This window comes from Trichosurus vulpecula, chromosome 5, assembly GCF_011100635.1.
Source record: "Trichosurus vulpecula isolate mTriVul1 chromosome 5, mTriVul1.pri, whole genome shotgun sequence".
Taxonomy (NCBI): domain Eukaryota; kingdom Metazoa; phylum Chordata; class Mammalia; order Diprotodontia; family Phalangeridae; genus Trichosurus; species Trichosurus vulpecula.
Window position 1 is genome coordinate 104,429,297 of NC_050577.1, and position 26,406 is coordinate 104,455,702.

Genomic DNA, 26,406 nt, shown 5'->3' on the forward strand with positions numbered 1-26,406 from the left:
TGCTTCTGAAAAATGAAATTTAATGTCGTAAACGTAACCCAAGTACTCAGGTTTAAAAAAAACTGCAGTGGCTAAAATGGAGAAGGTGTAGCTAGACAACAATTCATTTGGAAAAGAGCTGGGAGTCTTAGTAAACTCCAAGCAATATTTTATGGCATCTAAAAAGTCTGATTGTGGTTTTGGGTTGCATTGAGAGAAATAGGTTGTCTAGAGTTAGGGAGGCGATGGGCTTAATGAATTCTACAGTGGCCCAGACATAACTAAAATTCTGTATTCACTTCTGGGCAATATTTTTGAAAGGTGATTTATAAGCTAAAGATTATTCAGAGGGGAAAGGGAAGAGAATAAGCATTTATATAATATTTACTATGTACCAGGTACTTTTTGCAAATGTTATCTCATTTGATCCTCATAACAACCTTGGGAGGCAAGTGTCTTACTCTCTCTATTTTATTGTTGAGGGAACTGATGCAAACAGAGATTAAGTGACTTGCCCAGAGTCACACAGGTAAAAAGTATCTGAGGCTGGATTTGAACTCAGGTCTTCCTGACTCCAGGCCCAGTGCTGTATTCACTGCACTACCAAATGCCTCTGTTGCCCTCCCCCTGGGGAAGATGAATAAGGTTATGGAGGTCCCCACAGTTATGCCATATGAAGATCAGTTGAAAGAAAAAACTGAGGATATTTTGGATGGAGAAGAGCAGACCTTGCATGTGCCTGATAGCCATTATTGTTATATGGGTATGGAATGTATGGCTATAAAATGTAATACAAATGGAGTGTGGCCTAAAACACTGAATATTGTCTAGGGTGAACATTTCTGGAGTCTCTAGGCTCCTGAACCTAAGCTGAATCTTCCTGCCCTGTGGTCCATCTCACCTTCAGCTTTCTCCTGTGCTGGGGCATGAGAGGTTTGTGCATGGAAAGTAAATGCCTCTGCAAAACTGTATCTGCTGCTGGCAAACCAATATTCTGCCAATTCTAACTTTAGGCGGTATGCGGGAAGTCCATCTGAGCCTTGTCTGGAGACTTGTCTGAACTGATGAAAAATGGTTCTCTTTTGAACGAGATCTTTATTATTATACTAAAGCATTATCTGGACTCCCTTCTTAGAGTCCTGCTGATACCAATATATTCTAGTCCCATTCTCAGCTTAGTTTTAACACCAATCCTGTGACCCTAGATATCTGACTGGCTTAAGCATCTGCACAGCCACCTACAATTGGAGGGTGGTAGTGGTAGGGATGGAGTACAAGACACGAAGAGGGAGAAAATGTTTGGGATAGGAGGAAAGAAAAAGAGCCTGGAAAGGACTCTGACATCACCTTAATGAGAGAATATTTAGATAGATAGATAGATAGATGGAGATAGAGAAAAACAGGTAGAAATAAAACATTTATATATGTGCGTATTCATATGTAGATATATGTATTTATATATGCATGTGTGTTATATTGTACATACATATTGTGTGTTTTTGTGAGAATATTCGTGTGAGTGTATATGTTTTATATATTTATATATTTAAATGTGTTTATATGTATCATTCATATGTATATGTATTTATGTATGTAAACGTGTTTTATACATATATGTGTATGTTATACTGTTTTTATTGTGTGTATGTATATATGCATATATTCACACATATGTATATATATTATTTATATCTAGTTCTTCATATTGTCCACACATTTTTACATGCTGTCTCTCTTCATTAGAATATTGAATTTCTAGAGGGCAGAGGCTGTTTTTATGTTTATTCCCAGCACTTAGTATAGTTTCTGGCATGAGAGTGAGGAATCTGTGATCTTGAGCCCTCATGTGGCCTTCTAGATCCTGAAGTGAGGCCTCTTGACTGGATCCAAATTTTACAGAACAAATTTAGTCAAAAGGCCGCACTTCAGGATCTAGAAGGCCACATATGGGCTCAAGGTCTCAGTTTCTCCATCCCTGCTGGCACATAGTAGGCAAGTAATAAATGCCTAATAGGGCAGTGAGGCGTACAGTGGATAGAATGCCTGAGTTCAAATCTGGCCTCAGATACTTGCTTACTATCTTGGGCAAGTCATTTAACCATGTTTGCCTCAGTTTCCTCATTTGTAAAAATGATCTGGAGAAGGAGATGGCAAAACACTCCAGGATCTTTGCTGAGAAAACCCCCAAATGGGGTCAAGAAGACTCAGCAATGACTGAACAACAACAATAAATGAATGCTTGCTGCCTTGAATTCTGAGAACCTCTTCCTCTGTGAATTAGAGGGGGTTTCTTGTATTTCCAAAATGTGCTACTGTGCCTGTGTTTAACCACTTAAAAAAGCCACCTTTACGGGTGGCTCATCCTGAAAACATCCCTGTCCTTCTTAACCTCCCCACTTTTTCATTTCCCCACCTCCACAAAGACCTTGGAGCCTGAATTCAACCTTAACCCCTCCCTGATTCCCCTGACATCTTGGGTTTTTTTTTTCCTATTTCCTGACTAGGGGACTGTTTGTGTATAGAGAAGAACTGAATCTGTAGCTCTGTGTCTAAACTACTGGCACAGAGATACAGGGCTGAGTCTTCAGGTTCTAGATGTTGAATCTTCAGGGTGCTAGGTAACCCTGTCGACCATTCAGTTGAGTATCTGTCCTTGGGCATCTCTGAATCATCCAGGATTCTATCAGTTGTTCGGTAAACTAGGAATTTGAATTCTTTATTCTTGAGTTGTTGATACCAGTAAATATAAACGTGTCCTTTGATGGGGTCACAACTCAGCACCACAGTTTCTCCGCTTCCTTTGACTAAGAAATTTGGGTTCTGGATGACTCCAGTATCCATGTGGCCTATGGAGAAAGGAGACAGGAGGTAAGAGAGAAACTGATATAGACATCAGGAAAAAGTTTGGCTCTGGGCTATAGCAAGTTCAAAACAGATTTGCCCATCCGTGTCAGGGACTTACCTACACCCATGAGACAAATGGCCACACAGCAGAGAAGCCCAGTGTCCACTATGGAATCATGCCAGGAATTGGGCATCTTTCTAGCTCAGATCTATTTTCCTTTGGGGCAGGGCATGTGAATGGCCTAGGATCATGTGGCATATGACAAATAATCTGTCTGTGATGTCACTGTCCCTGAAAGCTCTCACTGAATACCCTGAGTAGAAGGGGGTGTGTCTTTTAAAGGATAAGGGAATGGCTTAAAATAGACCTATCTTCAGAGATAGTCTTTCCTGTTCAGACCTGTGGATGCGAACTTGTCTGTTGAAAACAGGAATATTTCTTTCTGACCTCAGTGTTTTCTCCAATCACAATATCTCTTAGGCTTTTAATTTTTTTCTGAACCTTGAACTTTGTTAACTAGCCTGCAAAGACTACACTACATTTAGAGGGTGTTCCAAGAAATGCCAGTATCTTTCAAACTGTCTCTCTGCCTTCCCTATACATGGGATCTTATGGGTCTCCTTAATTTGATGGATCAATAGGGTAACACCAGTGAGAACTTTTCCAACCCATATCCTTAAAAAGGTGTTAAATTACCTTCACAAGTTTAGCTTTCTGATTAACCACAAACTCAACTGCTCCTAGATACTCCCCTGGCCTTTAACATATCACTGCTGACAAAATTAAAACCTGCCCTGGATCCTTGGCATTGGACTTTAAAAGGGGAAGTCACAGAACGTAAAAAATGAGGAGATCTGGAACTGAGATGACCATAGAGAATGTGATTAGACACACAAAGATTCAGTCTCCCTAGAGAGAAAGCTTGTGAGCCCTGTTCCCTAAGCATCTGGAAACACAGGGGACCAAAGAGAGTAGAGCATGATGGATCCTCAGAAATGGCAGTAGACAGAGTGGAGAGTGGAGCAATGAAAAGTTCTATACTGAGCACCCAAGTCAGAATTAGTTGAATGGGAGGAGCAGAACGAGGGAAGATTTTTAGGACCAAGCCTTCTAGACACAAAGAAGGAACTCTTCTTTTTTTGAGGGAGGAAGGCAAGGCAATTGGGGTTAAGTGACTTGTCCAAAGTCACAAAGCTAAGTAAGCATGTCAAGTGTCTAAGGCAGGATTTGAACTCAGGTCCTCCTGACTTCAGTCAGGACCGGTGCTCTACTCACTGTACCCCCTAGCTTCCCCAAAGAAGGAGCTCTTAAACAATGCTGAATTCCTAAAGACAAGAGCAGTGGAAGCTGAGGAGCAGAATGGTAGTCATGTCAAGAAGGAGTAAATCTAGACCTTGATTTTGACCTTGACTTTGACCTTTAATCTTGTTGGGAATTCTGTGAATTGTACACATCAAGGAGAATGGGTTTCCTCTCTAGTGATCCCAAGTACTTTCAACCCTAAGGTAACACTATAAATCTGGAGGACTTTGAAGTCCCTAGGAGAGGTGGAGTTAACCAGAGGCATAGGGACAGGAACTAAAGCTGAATATGCCATTTGTATAAGGAACTTTATGATGAAACTCTCTCTGCCAATACAGGCTGTCACCTTCTTTGCACCTAACAGTAGAACACTGAAACTTTATATGGCTTGTCAAGGATCACATGGCCAGTATGTTTTGGAAACTCCAAGGTACTTGAACCCAGCTCCCAGGTGGGCTCTTTGTCCTCTATAGTGTAATTCTCATCACATAAAGGGAATATTGCATTTGCTGTTGTTTTCCTCTAGAAATGCTTAGAGAATTCTCCTGGTGGGGGGGAAAGGGGAGGTAGGCTGGCATAATACTATAAATCTGACAATGTATGATCTCTGTGGAAGGTGAAGGTCTTTCAGAGAAAAAATTTATTTTGATTGTCCGTGGGCTTAAGTGCATCGCAGAGTCATAGAATCTAAGACTTGGAGGATGTATCAGAGGTCTAGTCCAAACCATATCAGAACAACAACAAAAATCTCCTCTGTGTGTGGCAAGTTGCTATTCAGATTTTTCTCAAAAGTCTACAGTGAGGGGGAACCTCCAAAGGCAGCACATTCCTCTTCAAGCCCAAATTCGATTTCTTGCAACTACATCCAATATTCTTACTTCTATCCTCTGGGTCCAGGCAAAACAAGTTGATTGTCTCTTTAAAAAATAGTTTATTTGGCATCCTTTCTCTTTTTATCACAGCCATTTAAAAAAAAACTTCCCTGGCTTTGGTTTAAACACTCCTTTGTGAAATAGAACTCAGAATAAAAATATTAAACAAAAACATTGAATAAAGTGACCAGATTTGACAATATTTTGGCAATAGTCTATCTTTCACCAGAAGTTGACACAATTCCTTAATAGTAGCCCCCCACTTTTCTGCCTTGAAAGGGGATATTTCAATATTTGTGAGATCTGTATTGAATTTTCAATTACCAAGCAATCAAAATCCTTTTTACTGATTATTTCATTTATATTTTGGTAGTCAAGGTGCTTATTTTTATTTTGACTCTGCTTTATTTTGCTCTGTAACAATTTGTAAAAATCATTGCAAGTTTCTCCAAACTCCTCATTTTTTTACAAAAAAAATGTATTGGATCTTGAGAAGTGAAAGATTTACCAAATAAAGGATCTACTACAATCACTTTTAATTATTCACTAGTTCCCAAATAAATTTAGATCTGATTGGGGAACCAGTTGTAGACATTGATTCTTGTTTATGAGGCAGAGAACTGTTTGTGTAAAGTTCTCAGGGATCTTTCCATTTAATTGAGTAGTTGAATGCAAACATGGATACAAGGTCCAGTTGAGAGGAGTCTGACTTTTGCTTAGACCAGAGCCAGTATCATTTTCCTGTTCCTCTACAAAGTACCCTGGAGTTGAGTAGAAGAATAGTACCTCCTAGTGTCCAATATACCAGAATCATTAGAACTTACCCTTGCTCCAACCATACTTCATGGCAAGCTGGAAATCAGAAGAGTAGTTTTGCTACTTTGTTAGACATGTGTTTCTTTAAAAATATAAAAAAAGATTCAGTGTTACTATATCCCCTTTGAACCAAATATATCCTTTCCGAGTCACAAACTAGTTATGTGGCTTATCCCATCATATTTCATGATACCTATGAAGTCATTTCTTGCCTATGTTAAGATATAAGTTTTTCTTCAGTGGATCTCTAGGTCAGAGTATATGAAGACTTTCTTGATTTTTCTCACAAAATTCAAAATTATTTTCTAGAAAAGATGGGCTAATTGACAGCTCTATCAATAGTATTCCTGCATCTGTATTCCTATAGCCTCTCTAACACTATTTCTATCTTCTGTCATCTTTGCTCGTTTGTTGAGCCTGAGATAGAATTTCAGAGTTGTTTAATTTTGCATTAATTTTATTAGTACAGATTTGGAGAAATATTTCACAAAGTTCCTGGTAGTTTGCAATTATTCTTTTGGAAATTGTTCATATCTTTTTACCATTTGTTTATTGGGGAATTGTATACTGTTTGTTTCTTAGCCTTCTTCTGGGAGATATTTTTATGTCAAATCCCTAGGACTCCTTCATGGTCTTCCCAAGAGTATTTTGCACTCTTTTCATTAGATGAATTAAGATTGCCTACACCCACCTCATCTGCTGATTCTCCAATGTACTTTGTTGTCTCACCCAAAACTGTAGTTTGCCTCCTTCTTCAAGGCCCCCAGATAAGCCACCTGTGGGAACAGAAAGAGGAATGGTTCTTGTTCTAGTCTCTGATTCAAGTCACATTCTGTGTCACTGGCACTGCAGAAATAAATGCCACTGTCTTTAGGACTCAAATCAATTACTTCCAGAGTAGAGAATTTTTTAACTGGACGACTGATGGGGAACTTGGACTCATCAAAACCCTTCTCATTGGTGCCTGAGGTGCCCTCATTCGCAGTGCCAATCAGTACCAAGCTCTGTTGGGGAAGCTGACAGTACCAGTACATGAAGGTTAATTGGCTATCAATTTGATGACAGTGGACCAGTGCAGATGATCCTTTCTTCCAGATAGCTCTGCTTGGTTGCTGAGAGATGAGAGCCCCAAGCCCAGAACCTGGAGAGGTAAAGAACAACATCGGTTAGCCGGAGCAGCTAAGCTAGCTGTCAGTCAAATATCCTTGATGGGATTTTTTTTCTTTTCTCTATCCTTTTCTTTTCTCTAGTATCCCTCAGACCCCATTTCTCTCTCTTGCTGTCCAAATCTTCCTTATCACACAATTCCCCTTCCTCAATGCTCTCACTCTCATACAGAGCATGTGCTTCACACCATCATGATTTCTTCCCCAATTCCTGAGGATTTCTGGCACATACTGGGTCCTAGAAGCAATAGAAGACTCAGCATCTTCTGGAACTGGCTGCACTCCTTCCCCTAAGGAGAGACTGAGAGTCAAGTGAAATGCCAGTTCTTTTCTTTCAATGCATTCTATAGAATGCTGAAGAAGCTCTCTTCTGCCCTCTAGTGGAACTCTGTATCACTTCACTTAGCCTTGTCATTATTATAACTCAGCTTTTACCAACTCTTCCCCTTATCACAGTTATTCAGGGTCAGGAAGGTCAGTATTTTCTTCACAAATGCAGAATCACTTCCCCTTCTTCAAACACTACATATCTCATTAAATTGTTGTGGCAATCAAATGACACATAGTATTTATGAAATATAAATATATCATGTCTTTTTCACACTTTTATAATGTAACATCCTTAAGGACGGGAGCTGTTTTTCTCGGTCTTTGTATTCCCAGTGCATGTACTAAGTGTTTGTTGATTATCATAATGTGCCCATGTCCCAGGGATAATAGGTACCTCTGTTAGAGAACTCTCCCTAGCATCAGAGAGAGAGAATTTGTATTCATTATATGCTAGAATTTATATGGCACTTTAAGGTTTGCAAAGTACTTTAAAAATACGGTGTTATTTCATCCACACAACAAGCCTGAGTGGTAGATGCTGTCATTATCCTCATTGTACAAGTAAGGAAACTGAGGCAGATAAAAGCTAAATGACTTGCCCAGAGTTACATAGCCAGTCAGCGTCTGAGACTAGATTTTAACTCAGGTCATCCTGGCTAGCTCCAACACTCAATCCAGTGTGTCACCTATCAGCCTTTCTATCTTCCATTATTTCTGTCTCTAGTCATTTGTGGCATTTAAATGCCCAGCAGAGTCCCTTGTTCATAGCAAGAAGTTAATTATCATTCGTTAATTGAATAATCCTAGCTAATAATCCATAGTCAGACCTTTTATTGCACCTAGGGCAAGTAGCAGTGGCTGGGAGAGGAGTTAGGGGAGATTATAGGCTTAACTGGGGTTTGGCCACGAGGAGGATGAAACCTAACCAGGTTCCTTAACTGCTCAAGAGGAATGAGTTCCTCGGTTGCCAATGACATAGAGGTGGGCTAGGTGGGCAAAGCCATGGTCAGTATTGGCAGGCATCTTCTAAATATCCCTTGTTGGGTCAGAGACAGAGTCAGCTCTCCCCAATTGTGGCTTTGGGTGTGGTGAGGGACATTTATTTAGTAGCCTTGGGAAGACTGACCTAAGAATGTGTCATAAATAGCTTTGTGTAAAGAGGTTGGGATGAGGGGGAGAGTGGAGAAGGAGAGGATGCAAGAGGAGATGTTCTTAAATCCTAATCACAAATAAAAAAAGGCCTAAACCTTTGGGGGTTAATAAGTACTGGGAGTCAGCTGTGCCACCCCTGACAGGGTAACCCACAATCTCAACACTTAAAAGCTCGCTGTCCCTTTTGTGGAGCATGATACCAAGGCTTCATGGAACCAGAGATTTAGAGTTGGTAGGCACCTCTGTTGCCATGTAACAAACAGTCCACCTCATTTTACAGATGAGGAAACTCTGTAAGAGTCAGTGCTCTACCAGCCTCTGCAAGAGGCTGGGGCACAGCTGAAGCTACAACCCCATTTCCTCCTCCAGGGAGGGAGGAAGTAGGAGGTGCCCTGCCCAGGGCTAGAGAAGAGCATGGAAGGAAAAGAAAGAGGATTTGCGTACAGAAAGGAGATGACTCTGCAGTGCTGTGGTTGGGCTGCTAGCACAGAGATAGAGAGCAGAATCACTGTGCTCTGTGGTTTGGATCTTCAAGGTTGATGGTGATGTTTTAGGCCACTCAACAGAGAATCGATCTTTTGGCAATCCAGTGGTATCAAAAGCCACATTGTTCTGGAGGCATGCCAGAGACTGTATTCCCTCCCATGGGATCTGTCGGTACCAGCAAAGGCTAACATGTCCAGAACTGGGGTGACATGTCAGTTCCACTCTCTTTCTTGTTTCTGTGATAAGATGCTTGGGGACCTGGACAATGCCAGCATCTGTAAATCCTGCTTGAGAAGGAGATAGAAGCATTGAGTCAGGAAAAGGAGAGCCAACGTCTGATAAGCATAGGGTTTCCAGTGATCTCATACCTCACCTGCTCCCAGTAGAAAAATGGAAAACCAGTGAAGAAATCTGACACCCATGTCAGGGACAAGGCAGGAGTGGATCGTCTCACCAGCTCAGGGCTCTGGTATCTGGAAGTAGAGATCTGAGATCACCTGGCCTGAATAAGCATGATCTATCTTTGATGTCACTAACTCTGTCAACTCCCACAGTCTTACAAACATCTCCAGAGAACAGCACACACACTCTATGGAACAAGGTAGGGAAACTTCAGTCCCTTTGTAAACATAAATGGTATCAGCTGTGGGATCTGTGGTAGTCATTGGAACTTCATCAAGGCTCAACTCATTCCATCTCCTTCAAGACTTTCCTAATTCATTCTATGGTATTGCCTTTCTAAATCACTTTGCATTTATTTTGTTGTTGTTGTTGTTGTTGTTATATATTTACTTACAGAACAGAAAGTTTCTGGGTATCCCTCCAATATCTGCCTCTTGGCCATAACCAACATTGTTAGGAGCACACTCAAAGAGATCAAAGGACTTAAACCCTAAAGATACCTTCAAGATCACTTAATCCAAGACTACTACCACCACCATCACCACCACCTTTATAGGGGAGGAAACTCAGTCCCAGAGGGAGAAAGTTATCTTTGCCAGAGTCACAGAGTTTTTCTTTTTTTCTGGAGGGGGGAAGGCAGGGTAATTAGGGTTAAGTGACTTGCCCAAGGTCACACAGCTAGTAAGTGTGTCAAGTGTCTGAGACCGGATTTGAACTCAGGTCCTCCTAACTCCAGGGCTGGTGCTCTGCTTACTGCTACCGCCAAGCTGCCCCCCTCGTTCTACTTTCTATGTCAAGCAAATATACATTTTCCTTCTTCTATATGACATCCCCTCAAATACTTAAAGACAGTTGTAATATACCCCTGAAGTTTTCAGCTGATTCCGCCAAGTTACATAGTGCCCTCTCTGCAATGACCTTGTGCTAATTTAGTTTGTCTCTCCTGATCATATGTAAGATCCTTGCATTCAAATATATCATTCTTGTATTTTTCTCACCAGCACTTATCACAGACACTGCAACAAATGCTCATTGATTGATTGACAGAGAAATTGTATGAAGTTCCAGAACTCAAAGCAATGCCAGTCTCATAGGCAGAATTAAGAGGAAGAATAGTAAGGAATCTCTTGCCTTTCTTTTCTTGTTAGCAAATAATTCAGGAGAATCTGCCTAACAAAGAGATGTCTTTACTGATTACCAAGATTGGAGGAAGTAGATTTCAACTGAAATAAAGTTGTTTTGGGTTCGGCCGAAGGAGGGATGACTTGACAAAGAAAAATGATTGAACAGCCAGGATCTCGTTGAGAGTGAAATATGCAAACTGACTGTCTTGAGTAGTGTGGAGAAGACCATTTGGAAGCAAGGGATTGTAGTCACTAGATGTCGAGGACTCAGTTTCCTCATCTATAAAATTAAAAAGTTGTACCAGATGGTGTCTGATGTTCCTTCTAGCTGGAAACAATACATGATCTATAAAAATGGAAATGTAAGAGTTTTGATATAGTGAGACAATTCATTTAAAAATGTTCTGCTGCCCCCATGTGGAGAAAGAAATGAATAAGTCACTGAAGGGATCGAGCCAAGGAGCTGGCTCTGACTTGTGTGCCCCTGACTCAGAGTTATGGGGTGGGGAAGAGAGGGGAGCTCTTTGCTCTGGTCAATAGCATCAAAAGAGAAGCATCTGCTTAGTTGGATGTCATGCTTTCAGGCATTTGAGGGTGAAGATATCTGGGGCTTCCACCATCAATGTGAAAATTTTGCAATCCTTGGTGCATATCTCCTAATAACAGTCCTGAATACGGAACCCCAATATTGAATCCCTTATCACAATAATTGTTATTGTTGGCATTTAGTCAGTCATTTTCAAACCATTATGACCCCATATTGGGTTTTCTTGGCAGAAATAGTAAAGTGGTTTGCCATTCCCTTCTCCAGCTAATTTTACAGATGTGGAAACTGAGGCAAACAAGGTTAAGTGGCTTGCCCAGGGTCACACCGATAGGAAGTGTCTGAGTCCAGATTTGATATCAGGAGGATGAGTCTTCCTGACTCTAGGGTCAGCACTCTATCCACTTTGCCACCTAGCTGCTCCACTACCACTAACACTGAGCACCTAACACTGTACTGAATCCCAAACCTTCCCATTTCCTCAACTTCCCTCTCTGTCTCCTCCAGGACCCAGTAGCCCAAGACTAGTTTAGATACCTAGAATTTTTTCTTAGTGATTCATCCCCATCCACATGCCCAATCCACACTTCTCCCTTTTCTGAGTTGGGGAAGATTTATGCATAGAGATGGGCTAATTCGCAGCACTGTGGGTAAACTGCTGGCACAGAAATAGAGGGCCGAATCCTCTAATTCTACAGGTTGGATTTTCAGACTGGAGAGTGAGCCTCTGGGCCAGTCAGCAGAGAATAGGGGCTTGGACATCCCTGAACTATGGATGACTTGATTGTTGTCACGATATTCCAACAATCTCAATTCTTGTCCTGGGAGCTGTTGATACCAATAAACATAATTATGTCCTTTGATTGGGTCGCATCTTAGCACTACAACTTTTTTCCTCTCTGTGACCAGGCTTCTTGGGGTCTGGAAGACTCCAGCATCTCCAAGGCCTGTGGAGTAAGGAGTAAATCATAGACGTCACCTAGAAGCCAAGTCTGGCAAGTCCAAGACAAAGATTTCCCACTTGTGCCCAAGACTCACCTACCCCCAGGAGACAAATGGCCACATGACAGAGGAGCTTGGCATCCATGGTGCTGGCAAGAAAGGAGTGAGGTATCTCCCAGTTTCTAGACTATAACTATTGTCTGAGGCTTCCTAGTCTGCAATTGGCTGCATCTCTCTGTGACATGACACTTCCTATAGACTCCCATGTCCATTTAGATGCTTTGTATCTCACAGGAAAATGGAGGGGAGATACTTTACCAGTTAAAACACACATTATAAGGGTTCTTACTGGTTCTTGTGTTTGGTAGGGAAACAGACTGATACTGTGGGCTTGATCTCTTCTCATCTTTTCTGAAATGTTCCTCTCCCTGAGACACACCCCTCCCCATTTCTATGCTAATAAATATTTTAGTGGCCTTCCTGTGCCTAGGAGGATAAACTTTAAACTCTCTGACAGGCAGTTATCTGACCCCAATTTTGGTCCCAGCCTGCCTCTCCATGTCTATACCAGGTTTCATTTCCTGACTTTTTTGCATTGCCCTTACCTTAACCATATTCCTTATAACCTTGTCTACAGTGTACTGCACAAGAGAGAGAAGGCTCTCCCTACAGTTTCCCAAAACGTATTAACTGAGAAACATTTTCCTGTGTGTTCCTCCACTAAAGCACTCATTTCTTTTCCCTGGCTTCCTTTGCAGAGATAAACTGTAACTCTTCTTCCCTCCTCTCCAGTCCCTGCCCCACTCCATCTTGAGTGGGAATGGAAAGGAATGGAAAGGTCCCTCCACACTGGGAATAGAAACATGTAGGTCCTCACCCTAATCCTGACAATAAATAGCTTTTTTTGTGATCTTAGACATTTTAGTATCTTTGGGGGCTTCCATTTTGCACATTTGTAAATGGAACAGGTTGCAATAGGTGGATGACATTTTTTTTTGCTTTTTGGCAGGGCTATTGGGGTTAAGTGACTTGTCCAAGGTCACACAGCTAGTACATGTGTCAAGTGTCTGAGACCAGATTTGAACTAATGTCCTCCTGACTCCAGGGCTGGTACTCTACTCACTGTGCCACCTAGCTGCCCCATGGATGACATTTAAGGTACTGAACAGCTCTAAATCTGTGATCTACTAGGGCTCTTTTGTCTCTGATGTTCTCTAGTTCTGAGATTCACAAACTCTGCCCTCCTGTTTTGCTTGATTTGATATCAGATTCTGGCCTCCCTTAGCACTTTCATCCAGTACTCACTGTCTACCCAACTGATTCAGTCATTTTTTCAGTCGTGTCTGACTTCCTGATCCCATTTGGTGTTTTTTTTTCTACAAAGATACTGGAATGGTTTGCCATTTCCTGTTCTAACTCATTTTACAAATGAGAAAACTGAGGCAAAAAGGGTTTAAGTGACTTGCCCAGGGTCACAGAGATAGTAAGTATCTGTGGCCAGATTTGAACTGAGAATGATGAGTTCTCCTGACTCCAGACCTGGCATTCTAACCACGGTACCACCTAGCTGCCCAGCCCAGACCCACAGCAATTCTCGATCACTATACTCAGGGATACCAAAGCTTAGAGTGACCTCACCAGTAGCCAATGTTGACTTCATGCCTGGAACTCTATCGATTGTGCTCCACATGACTCACCCATGCTTTTAAGGGTTAATGCCCAACTGCTTTTTATAAAAGAGGCTGCTGTAACCACAAACCAACTTCCTATCCAAGTAGCATGGAGCAGACTCCTTACAAGACTTGGTTATTGGGCATGGATTAAGAGTGGGGTTTATGCTCAGAGAGGAGGGGACTCTACTGCACTGTGTATGCTGACAGCACAGAGGTAGGCAGCTGAGTCTCCCAAACTCAGGGAACTGACATTAAGGTAACAGAGATTAATGTTTGGCCGGCTGGCTTGGAAGTTATCAGAGGTGCCCTTTTCCTTGGTAATATCTGACAACTTATAGGAATAGAGAAGTTGCTTTGGCTCCTGTCCTAGTTTCTGTTGGTACCAGTACACCGTATCATAATTCTGGTCCTGGTCACATCTCAGTTCCACTGGTTGTCCTGTGCCTTTGACCAGGTATCTTGGGGTCTGGAGAACGATGCCATCTGTCAGACCTGTGAGGGGAAGAGAAAGAAGCTCAGAGACTCAGTTCAGGAGGAAATCTGATGTTGCAGCCAAAAGAGAAGAGTTCAAAACTCAGGCCTGACCTGTTCTTCTGGGCTGAGGACTTACCTGCTCCCAGGAGGCAAATGGCTATACAGCTGAGAAGTCTGGTTTCCATGGTGGCATCAGGGCAGGGGTGAGACATCTCCGCTGGCCAGGGCTCTGGTTTGTTGGGCTCAAGTGTCTGTAGGACTCAGGGCTCTTGGGTTCCTCCTGCACACTAGGTGTGGCTTGTCTGTTGAGAAAGACTTAAGGTCTTTCTCTACCTCAGTACACAGGGAGGGATTGGCCTACTACCCAGAACAAGGGTGAAGCATCTGAGATATGAAGGGGAGCAGTCCCCTCAATCAGCCATGGATGTATGGGGTTGCATTTATGGGACGTGCTCAGCAAACAACAAAGTCAGAGGTAGCATCATACTATAGAAAGTACTGCCCCTGGGATCAGAGGGCCTGGGTTCAAACCCTGCCTGTGATGTTTACTCTCTATGTGACCCTGGACAAGTCACTTAGCTGTCCAAGGCCTCAGCTTCCTCATCTGCAAAATGAGGGCTTTGATTGAGTGAAATCTGAGCTCTACTTAACAGCAGGTTCCTTCTGAAGCCTTTGTTTTGTGGAGGGACTTGTCTGGTCCTCCTTCTTCTTCGAGCCCTGTTCCTGGCTTCCGGATAAACTGTCCCTCCTCCCTGCCCCACTTCTCAACTCCCTTTTGGAAATTGCCTTTTCCCATTAGAACATAAGCTCTTTGAGGTCAAGGGCTGGTTTTCTTTTGCTTGTATTTGAAGGTCCCTGGCACATAGTGAGCACTTAATTAATATGTGTTTCCTTCTATCCTTTCTAGGTCCTTTCTAGCTTTAGATCTTTGAACAAAGGTTTCATGGCTGAGTTTTTGTCTGCATAACTCGTTTCATTTTTTGTACAAATCTGTTGTTGTTTAGTTGTGTCCGACTCTTTCTGACCCCATTTGGAGTTTTCTTGGCAAAGATACTGGAGTGGTTTGCCATTTCTTTCTCCAGCTCATTTTACAGATGAGGAAAATGAGGCAAACCGGGTTAAGTGACTTGCCCAGGGTCACAAAGCTAGAAAGTGTCTGAGGCCAGATTTGAACTCAGGAAGATGAGTCTTCCTGACTTCAGGTTTGCACTCTACCCACTGTGCCACTTAGTTGCTTTGTAGAAATATTCATGAAAACATCCAAAGCCCATTGTGGGTATCTATTGACATCTAAATTTCCCTCTATATTCCTTTCCTTCCTGCTCCCAGAGAGCCTTTCCTTACAACAAAGAATTTAAAAAAAATAAAAACAAAAACAGAAAGAAAAAAAATCAGTAAAACTTAACATGCAAAACACAAGCAAAAATGTGCCATTATATACAATGTTTTATGCCACCACTGCCCAAAAACACACTCTTGGGCAAAGGAGTGGGGAGTTAATTGTAAAATTCTTTACAATTTACAAAGACTGAGGCTTCCTGAAGAAATAACCTATTTTAAAGTAATGGGGGAAATTTTTGGGCTTGGTACAGAATAATGTCACTAAAATGCAAGATAAGGCTGGCAGGGAAAGCCAAAAACAAAATACATTTTCTCGGCTACAAGAGAGAAGAAGAAAGGCTGGGTGGGCTAGTGGCTAGAGAGCCAGTCCTGGGAGTCAGAAAGCCTTGGGTTCAAGTCTAACCTCTGACACTTGCCCCTTGTGTGGCCCTTCACAAGGTACTTCACCTCTTGGTGTCCCCAAACAATCCACTAGGACTAGAAATGTAGGTCAGGTGCTAATCTGAATTGGCAAAAAAGTTTTTTCATTGGAAATTTCCTATATCATAGCACAGGACAGTAAAAAATGGGGGAAAGGAAGGATCAAAGAATGCTACAGAACTGAAAGTTAAAACATCAGCAACGACAACAAAACTTAAGCTGTTCCTGGTAAGAATTTAAATGCACAGAGTGGAGTTTAAAAAAAAAAAGCAGCCATGGAAAATCCTCTGGCTCAGGAGCATCAAAAATGAAAGTTCCCCTGACCAAAGAGAAAGATGTTTGCCTTCATTTGTGGCAGAGAACATATTCCAATAACATTCTGATGCAAAAGCTTTGGAAACTTGTATTGACCCTTTAATTGTTTCTTAAGATCTGGAGTAATCCGTGTCTAACACAGCCGTGCTAGAGTAATCAGGCTCAAATTGGTTAAGAATCCATTTGTGGAGACTGGGGACTCCCCTAGAAATGGCTCAGGCAACCTCAGAAAGGAAATAGAATTGGCACTCTAAAGTATAAGCTTAGTTGTAAAGTATAAACTCAAACTTGAATGGTTGCACAGAGCCCATCTTCTACACAAGATTGCCTCCTCTATCTTCCCCTAACTTTCTCTCTCTCTAATCTCATTCTTTCCATCTACTAGTTTTTTCTTTGCTGCCTACAAATGAGAATATGTCTTCTCTATCCTTTGAAAAAAAGCTTTTCTTTGCAGGGAGGAAATAATCATGTATCAAGTGCCTATCATGCTCATGCCAATTCATTAAGGGTTTATGGGGTTAATGCCCGTCCTCTCATCCTCTCTCTCTCTCTCTCTCTCTCTCTCTCTCTCTCTCTCTCTCTCTCTCTCTCTCTCTCTCTCTCTCTCTCCCCCTCTCTGTATCTCTGTTTCTCTCTCTCCCCCTGTGTCTCTCTCTGTCTCCCTCTCTGTCTGTCTGTCTCTGTCTTCCTCTCTGTCTCTCTGTCTCTCTGTCTTTGTCTCTGTCTCTGTCTCTCTGTCTCTCTCTGTCTCCTTCTCTTTCTCTCTGTCTCTCTCTCTGTGTTCTCTTTATGTCTGTTTCTGTTTCTGTTTCTCTCTCTCTCTCTCTCTCTCTCTCTCCCCCCTCTCTCTCTATCTCTCTGTCTCTCTCTCTCTCTTTCTCTGTGTGTGTCTCTCTCTCCCTCTGTGTCTCTCTCTGTCTCTCTGTCTCTTTGTCTCTCTGTCTCCCTTTGTCTCCCTCTCTGTCTCTGTCTCCCTCTCTGTCTCTCTGTCTGTCTCTCTGTCTTTGTCTCTGTCTCTCTCTGTCTCTGTCTATCTCTCTGTCTCTGTCTCTCTCTCTCTCTCTCTCTCTCTCTCTCTCTCTCTCTTTTTCTCTCTCCCTGTCTCTCTATCTCTCTCTGTCTCCCTCTCTGTCTCTCTGTCCCTGTCTCTCTCTCTCTCTCTTTCTCTCTCGTAGCTGCAGCCACAAACATGCCCTGGAAATAGGCTGAACTTCTTAAAAGCCACGTACAAGTTCCCTGATAGTAGAGTTGGGTTGTTGGGGTTGCAGAAGGTCTGTGCCAAGAGAAGAGGTGACTCTGCAGTGCTGTGTTATGCTGCCACAGGAACAGATATATGTAACTGAGTCCCCAAGGTCTGCAGATATGATGTCAAGGTAACGGAGGGAATTACTATGATAGTTGTCAAAACTGTTGTTTATCTGTACCATATACTTATTATGATAGAATAACATTAACTTTGGTTCTTGTCCCATTTCCTGTTGATACCAATACATATTGTCTTCTTCCTGATCCTGCTTACATCTCAGTACCACAGGCTACCTGGCTACTGTAACCAGGTATTTGGGGGTTTGGGTAATTTTGCCATCTGTGAAATCTGTGATGGAAGGAGACAGAAGTTGGGAGATAAACAGGAAACCACGAAGAAAAGCTTTTGAATTGGGTCCTGGCAAGTGAAGGTCAAGGATTTTCTCTCATTGACCCAGACTCACCCATCCCAAGGAGACAAACAACCACACAGTAGAAAAGACTGGAGCCCATGATGGGATCAGAGCTGCAATTGGGGCATGCCTGTGTGAACTGTGGTTGATCATGAGGCATTTCATGTGTGAAGGCTAGGGCACTGGGAATCTCTTGTTTTCACTGAGTGGTATTTACCTGTGATGTCACTGCCCTTATTAGTCTCCCTTCCCCCCAACCCCACCCACCTAAGCAATCCTTGGAAATGCACTAGCTGTCATTCCTCTTTTTTGTGTGTTATTCTCTTCTTAGCCTTTTATAGAGCAACATGGAGCTAAACTAGTCTTCACAGTACCTGGTACCTAGTAAGAGCTTAATTAAATGATTGTTCATTGACTGACATTTATTAAGTACCTACTATGTGCCAGGCACTGTAATAATCACTGAAGATACAAAAAGAGGCAAAAGACAATCCCTGCCCTCCAGGAGCTCACAATCTAAAGAGAGAGACAACATAGGAACAGATATACAAACAAGCTATATACAGGATGAATAGGAAATAATTAAGAAAAGGTAGTCACTATAACCATGAGGAATTGAGAAAATCTTTTTGTAGAAGATGAGATTTCTGTTGGAAATTAAAGGAATCCAAATTTGGACTGAGTTGTGGTCAGTGTGAGAAAGGTCCCATTCCCAAATATCTAATGGGTTGACTCCATCTGTCTGCATCATGACAAACACAGACATGTCTGCATGGTTTCACATGACCCTTCCATTTCATCTTCCCACCATCCTTGTTCATATTTCCTACTAAAGAATTACAGAGTTTCCTGAATTCAGCACTTTATCTAATATTCTTTAATAGCTCATCACAGATTCCATTTTAGTCCCCTCTAGAATGCGGCCAATCAGATCTTCCTTTATCATCTCCCCTCTCACTCAGGATTCTACATAGATTCCATGGACATCCTTGTCATCCGTGGCTGAAATTAATCCATGATTGCAGGAACAAGTCACCAGGGTTACCCTCTCCCAGCATCAGATATACATCGGTTTTCCCCTTGCTCTTTTTCTCAGAAATCTGTGCAATACAAAGGCAAATGGGACCCAAGTCTCTATCTGTGCTAGTTCTATCACCATTTAGTTCTTTCTCCTACCCACCATTCACTTTATCTCCCCAAAAGAATCATTTGCTGTCCTCTGCCAGCTTCCTTCAGTAGTGGGTGTGCAAAAACACAAACACACACACATACACACACACGCACACACAGTTACGCCTTAATATTCCCAGGTTTCACATTTGTGATTTTGGTTATTCATTGGGTTGGCCAACGATAATTAAATGGGAATTTTGGGGCATTTTCAGCATATGACAGAAAACTAAAATGAAAATTTAATAAGTTATAAATGCATAAATACTGTTTGTTTTTAATCTATTTTATCATTTACTACATAAGTATCAATATATAAATTTCTTATAAATAGTTAAATATTGTTAATAATTTCATTGTACTAAAGAATCATGATCTTTGGAGACACATATTTTTTGTCTCTCTACCCTCCAGACCCAGGCACATGACTTTGTCAATCAGTGGTGATTGTATCATGTGCTTTTCATAAAAGGAAAGCCATGAAGAAGTTGCTGCAGCTACATCCAATACTTTGAAGACTCTAAGTGCTGCTGTACTTTTTATAGGTGCAAGGTATTGTTTTATTTGTTTTCTGTGTTAAATAAATATCAGAATTATTAAAAATAAAGGTTTGGTGGGGCCTAGAGTTATTCATGGTTTTTCACATTTGCATGGGTCCTGTACTCCTAACCACAGTGAATGACAAGGGACAACTGGGTGTGTGTTCTGTGTGTTTCTGTGTTTCTGTATGTGTGTGTGTATGTGAGTGTGTATGAGTCTATTCATGTGCGTAGGATGACTCTAGGAAAAATCACTTCACCTCTTGTGCTTCCAGGTAACTCTCTCAATACCATAAATTGTAATCTATATTGTTAAAGAAAGTCCCCACTAGTACCTCGCTACATTAAAGCATGCGTTATTATAATTCAACAAATATTTATTAAACACATGCTATGTGTGATGTACTGTTATACATCTTGTATGTGTGTGCATTATGCTGACAAGTCAGATAGGTAATGGAGTCAAAGTGTTGGCTAGGGCACCATTAATGGCTCACCTTGGAATCCACAATGAACAAGTATTCAAATGTGCCTGGAAAGAGTTTAGTAGATGGAGTAATTGCAAAAGTTGAGTACTTAAACATGTCTCAGTATCAGTAAAGAACTGGTTTAGTGCATGATGGGGTTGAATGAAAGTTGGAAAGTAAGGGTGCCAAGATCAGATGAGGTGGTGAGGGGAGAGAGTTGAAATACTGGAAGTGAAGCAGTGCCCTGTAGCAGCCCAGTATAGCATCTTCTTGAAGTACACCTGAGGTGGAGTAGAGACAAAGGTCTGTCAAGTCAACAAAATAAGCCATCCAAGGAGGGATGAGATTGGATCATGAGACGGGTTGCCAATGACAATGTTGGAACCAGTGAGGATGATGGCGGGAGACAGGTTGTAGAGAAGAAATATGAACCTGGTGTCAAAGTCATCTGGGAAGATAAAATGAGGGTCAGTGTCAAGAGGGGGCAACGGATAGCTTGAGGCATTGTAAGACAAGATAGACAGAAAGAGCCTAGGATTCAAAAGATGAGGACCAGGGAGAGAATCCAGATCTTGCATTAGATTATTAAAAAGAGGCCTATTCCCTGTCCTTTTTTCATAGAGTCAAGGGGAGAGTGAGAAGGTAAAACTTCCAAAGGAATAGCCAAAGAGAAGATGTGTTGTCTTCATCATAGAGAACCATATTTCAGTTAAAGCAAGGAAGTGAAGACAGAAAGAAAATAGGAGAAATTAGATTAAGATATAGGGCAGAGTTTGCCCACAAAACATAACAGAACCAAAAATTTAGTATGCCACAAAGAACAGTAGAAAGAAATAGTAGCAGAAAGATGAAGTTATCACAGGAAGCACAGGTGTAGAGTGGGAATGGGTGAGAGGATCTTTGTAAAGCTTCAGAGAGAGGGAGTCAGTATGAAAGGTTGGAGTTTTAAGCAGTGGGATTGGATAATTGAGTGCTGTTGGAAGTCTAGGCATAGGGAACAGAAAAGAGGCATGTGTTAGAGAACAAGAGAAAATCTAGAATGAGGAGTATGTTGAAACTGAAGGGACTGCTCCCAAATCTCCCCATCCTGAAAAATCCAAACAACACCCTACCAATTCAATTCAATAAACATTTATTAAGTGCCTACTATGTACCAAGAGGTGTGCAAGTGCTGGAGACATAAATAAGAAAAAAGAAGACTGTTCCTGCCATCAAGGAGCTTACAATCTAGTGGGGGAAGACAATGCATAAAAGGAAGCTGGAAGGGGAGGGGATGGGGGGGCAGTTACATGGTCTCCCTAAGGTCTTTCCTTTCTTGCCTAAGATTTCATAATCACTAGCAGATTCCTTGGGCCACCTAGGTGCCCAGTGTTCTTTATCCATATGTAAATTTATTGTGAACAGTTCAATTCAGTTAAAAGTTTCAGTATGCTAGAGAACTATGGGCTATGCACTGTCTTTGGGAACATCTCTTTGTTTCTCTACAATTAAGACTCAATCACATGATTTTCTCCATAAGTTGTGGTTGTACCTTGTGCTTTTCAAAAAGAAGGAGATACATGAAGTTTCTACGACTATACTACGACTGCAAAGACTTTTCATGTTCTGTGAAACACTAATCTTGCATAAAACTGCATCTTTTTATAGGGTGCAGTGTGTTGTTTTGTTTTGTTTCTTAAATAAGTACGATAAAAAGTATTAAAAATAAGGGTTTGGGACCTAGAGTTAATCATCTTTTTTCAGATTCGCAGGGGTTTTGAACCCTTAACCTGTCTAATGTCAAGGGACAACTGTGTGTGTGTGTGTGTGTGTGTGTGTGTGTGTGTGTGTGTGTCTAAGTATGAGTTTACTATGTGCCAGGAATTGTGTTAAGTTCTAGAGAAACAAATAAGAAAAATAAAGACTGTTCCTGCCCTCAAAGCGGTTACAATCTAATGGAGGAAGACAATACATAAAAGGAAGCTGGAAGGGGAGGGGAGACATGGGGGCGGGGGGGGGGGGCGTGGATTCCTGTTGTCTCTAAGGTTTTTCCTTTCTTGACACAGATTTCATAATCACAAGCAGATTCCTTGGCCCACCTAGGCACACAGTGTTCTTTAACCTGTTTTGGCTTTCTTAAAAAATACTGAAAGTAGAACTCTGCCCCACCACCTCCACCCCTTCCTGTCAAAAGCCACTGGATTGCTTCAATTTTTCAGCATCATCACTTCTCTAATCCTCTCATCCCATCCTGTTGTCCTCCCTTTGACCTCTGAATTTTCCTGAAGTATTCACAGAGTGATCCACACTATCATTTAATATTTCCATCAATTCTTTCTGCCTCTCCTGCTGAGATCCACAGAACTCCCTAACCTCAGTACTTTGCTTAATATTATTCAGTGGCTCAACAGGGAGCCTACCTTAGTCCTAGCTAGTACGCTTATGCCAATCTTTAAGGGATAATGCTCATCCTTTCCATCTCTCCTTCTCCTCTCTCCTCTCTCCTCTCTCTCCTCCCCACTCTCTCTCTCTCTCTCTCTCTCTCTCTCTCTCTCTCTCTCTCTCTCTCTCTCTCTCTCTCTCTATCCTCCCCTCTCCTATAGCCACAAACCTACCCAGGTGATGGGTTGAACTACTTAAAAGCACATACCAAGGTCCCTGAGAGTAAAAGTAGGTTGTTGGTGGTACAGAAGGTTTGTGCCAAGAGAAGAGGTGGCTCTGCAGTGCTGTGGCGCGCTGCCGATAGCACAGAGATACGTGGCTGAGTCCCCCAAACGTGAGGATGCGATATTAAGATAACAGATGAAAACACTTGGTCTACTGCCATTGAAGTTGCCAGGAGTGTTTATCTGAGCAATAAACTCATTAAAAAAGAAGAAGATTATCTTTGGTTCTTGCCCCATTTCCTGTCGGTACCAATACATATTGTCTTCTTTCTGATCCTGCTCACATCTCAGCACCACAGGCTGTCTGGCCGCTGAAACCACATACTTGGGGGTTTGGATAACTTTGCCATCTGTGAAATCTGTGATGGAAGAAGACAGAACTTAGGAGATAAACAGTAAACCATGAAGGAAAGCTTTTAAACTGGGTCCTGGACAGTAAAGGTTAGGGATTTTCTCTCACTTGCCCAGACTCACCTACTCTGAGGAGACAAACAACCAGACAACAGAAAAGACTGCAGCCCATGGTGGGATCAGAGCTGCAATTGGGGTGTGCCTCTATGCGCTATGCTTGGTCATGAGGCATTTCATGTGTGAAGGCTGGGGCACCTGGAATCTCTTGTCTTCACTGAGTGGTATCTACCTACGATGTCACTGGCCTTGCAGTCTCCCCTCCCTCAACCCCACCCACCTTGGAAATGCACTAGCGGTCACTCCTCTTTTTTGTGTCATTTTCTTCATTGCCTTTTACAGAGCAGCATGGAGCTAAACTGGTCTTACAACACCTGGTACGTGGTAAGAGCTTAATTAAATGATCGTTCATTGATTGACTGGTTACTTAATCAATAAACATTCATTAAGTACCTATTATGTGCCAGGCACCATGATAATCACTGAAGATACAAAAAGAGGCAAAAGACAATCTCTGCCCTCAAGGAGTTCTATAATGCATATGAGTAGCATAGCACTCTGTACAGGAAAGACAGAAGCTTTACTCTGAGTCAGGAAGACTGGGTCCCATTTCTGTTACATGTACATAAATGCACATATACATATATATGGACTTTATGTGTGTGTATATATTATATATGTCCATATGTATGTGCGTGTGTGTGTGTGTGTGTGTGTGTGTTTCTAGATAGTGAACAATGCTTTCATGCTTTCCCAGTCATCAATAAAGTGAAACAAGGCTGTGTGCTGCTCCCAAGCTTTTTAACATGATGTTCCCAACAATGTTGTCAGATGAGTTTCTTCCAGTTGAAGGCAGCTGTCACACCAATGATAACTTAGGTAACTTGGAAAGGCTACAAACCAAGACTAAAGTAGAGCGAGAGTTGCCGCGTGATTTTTTTTTTGTTCCCAGATGATTGTGCACTCAGTGTAGCCTCTGAAGTGGAGATACAACAAAGTATAGATTGATTCTCTGCTGCTTGTGATAAATTTGGCCTAACAATGAACCCCCCCCCCAAAAAAAATCCCCATGTGCTCCTTCAGCCAGCACCACACCATTCACCATGAAATTACTGATTACAGCAAAAGGAAAAGTTTTGAATACTGTGGATAAGTTCACTTACCTTGGCAGTATACTTTTCGGGGATGTACACACTGATAATGAGGTTGAAGTGTGCATTGCCAGAGCTAGCTCAGTGTTTGGGAGGCCTGAAGGAAAGTGTGGGAGAGAAGAGGTATTAGACTGACTACTAAACTGAAGGTCTACAGAGCTGTTGTGCTGACCTCATGGTTGCATGCCTGTGAAACCTGAACAGTCTACCAGCACCATGCCAGTAAATTGCATTTGAACTCTTGTCTGGCAAGATAAAGGACCAGACACTGAGGTCCTTTCTCAAGCTACACTGCCAGGCAGTGGCCATGTTGTTCAAATGACAAACGTACACTTCCCTAAAAGATTATTTTACAGACAACTCACACAAGGAAGGTCCTCACATGGTGGTCAGAAAAAAACGATAGAAGGACACTCCCAAGGTCTCTCTTAAAAACTCTGGCATTGATTGTGGGACATAGGAGATGCAGGCACAGGTCAGCTCAGCATGGCATGCCCTCATCAGAGAAGGTGCTGTGCTCTATGACCAAAGTAGAAGTAAAACAGCTCAAAAGAAATGCAAAAGGCAGAAACTGAGAGAACCCCGCCAAATGTTCAAACATAGACTATTTGTGCATGCCCTGTGGTAGAGCATGCTGAGGTCATGTTGGTCTGATCAGCCACAGTCAGATGCACCATAGCTTGACTTTAACATAGTGATGTCATTTCAGTCGTCTTCAAGAACCAAGGACAACAAACAAACAACCATGCTATGCATGCATGCATGCATGTTTGTATGTATGTATGTATATATATATATATATATACATATATATATGTGTGTGTGTGTGTGTATGTGTGTGTGTATGTTTATGTTATTGTTGCTATTCAATCATTTCAGTGACATCTGACGCCTTGTGACCCCATTAGAGGTTTTCTTGGCACGGATACCGGAGTGGTTTGCCATTTCCTTCTCCAGCTCATTTTATAGCTGAGGAAACTGAAGCAAACAGGGTTAAGTGACTCGCCCAGGGTCATATCGCTAATAAATGTCTGAGGCTGGATTTGAATTTGGGTCTTCCTGACTTCAGGCACAGTCCTCTACTCCACTCACTGTTCCACCTAGCTGTGTGTGTGTGTGTGTGTGTGTGTGTGTGTGTGAGAGAGAGAGAGAGAGAAAATAACATTTTCATCTATGCTTATATATGTGTGTTTCCATGTTTATAGATACATGTGTATATGTATATACAATATATATATATGTATGTATGTATGTGTTTGCATACACATACACACACAGAGTCATCCCTCAAAGTTCCAGGGCTTCACATTCACAGATTTGGTTATGCCTCTGTTGGCCATCAATAAATAAATGGGAACTTTTGGAGATGTGCAACATACCAACAAAAAACCCCAAATGAATAAGTCATAAATGTATATTTTTCATAAAGTTTATCATTTATTACCAAAATTTACATAAAACACCTACATTTAACAGGTAAATTTTCTTAAAAGTTTCAGTGCACAAAGGAAACATGGGCTACATACTCTCTTCAGAAACACCTCCTCTTTGTCTTGCTATCATCCGGACTCAGTTATCCATCAGTGATGGCTGTACCTTGTGTTTTTCACAGGAGACAGAAAACCATGAAGAAGTTGCTACAGCTACACCTGAGACTTATAAGACTCTGTATGCTGTGCAAGATACTAATATCATGTAGAAAGGGCAACTATTATGGGTTTAATGTATCACTTTATTTGTTTTGTATGTTAAATAAATATGATCAGAATTGTTTTTTAAAATTAAGTGTTTTGAGGGGGGCCTAGAGTTATTCATGATTTTTCACATTCACAGGGGTCCTATAACCCTAACCCTGGTAAAAGTTGAGGGACAACTCTATGTGTGTGTGCATATGTGAATGTGTGCCTGTCTGTGTACACACGTAGGCTGACCCTACGAAAAATCACTTCACCTCTTATGCTTCCAGGAAACTATTTTAGTACCATCAACAAAGTATCCCCTAGTATCTTCCTACATCAATAAAATCATATTTTAATCTAATTTTTTAGTATTCATCATTATTCAATTAATAATTACTAAGTACATGTTATGGGCATATAGCATTATATATGTTGTCTGTTTGTATTATGATGGCAAGTCAGATAGGTGATGGAGTCTGCATTGGCCAGAGCACCACTAAAATGGC

At 41.7% G+C, this 26,406-nt stretch overlaps 2 gene segments (V, D, J or C); both read right to left on the bottom strand.

The window, feature by feature from the left end:
- Nucleotides 1-6,539: 6,539 nt before the first annotated feature.
- On the bottom strand, nucleotides 6,540-6,977 carry LOC118851001. The segment is given in 1 exon segment: nucleotides 6,540-6,977. A coding segment is annotated over 1 exon segment (438 nt).
- A 6,822-nt stretch (nucleotides 6,978-13,799) lies between these two features.
- Nucleotides 13,800-14,319, bottom strand: LOC118851002. The segment is given in 2 exon segments: nucleotides 13,800-14,125; nucleotides 14,244-14,319. Coding segments are annotated over 2 exon segments (402 nt in total).
- Nucleotides 14,320-26,406: the final 12,087 nt, after the last annotated feature.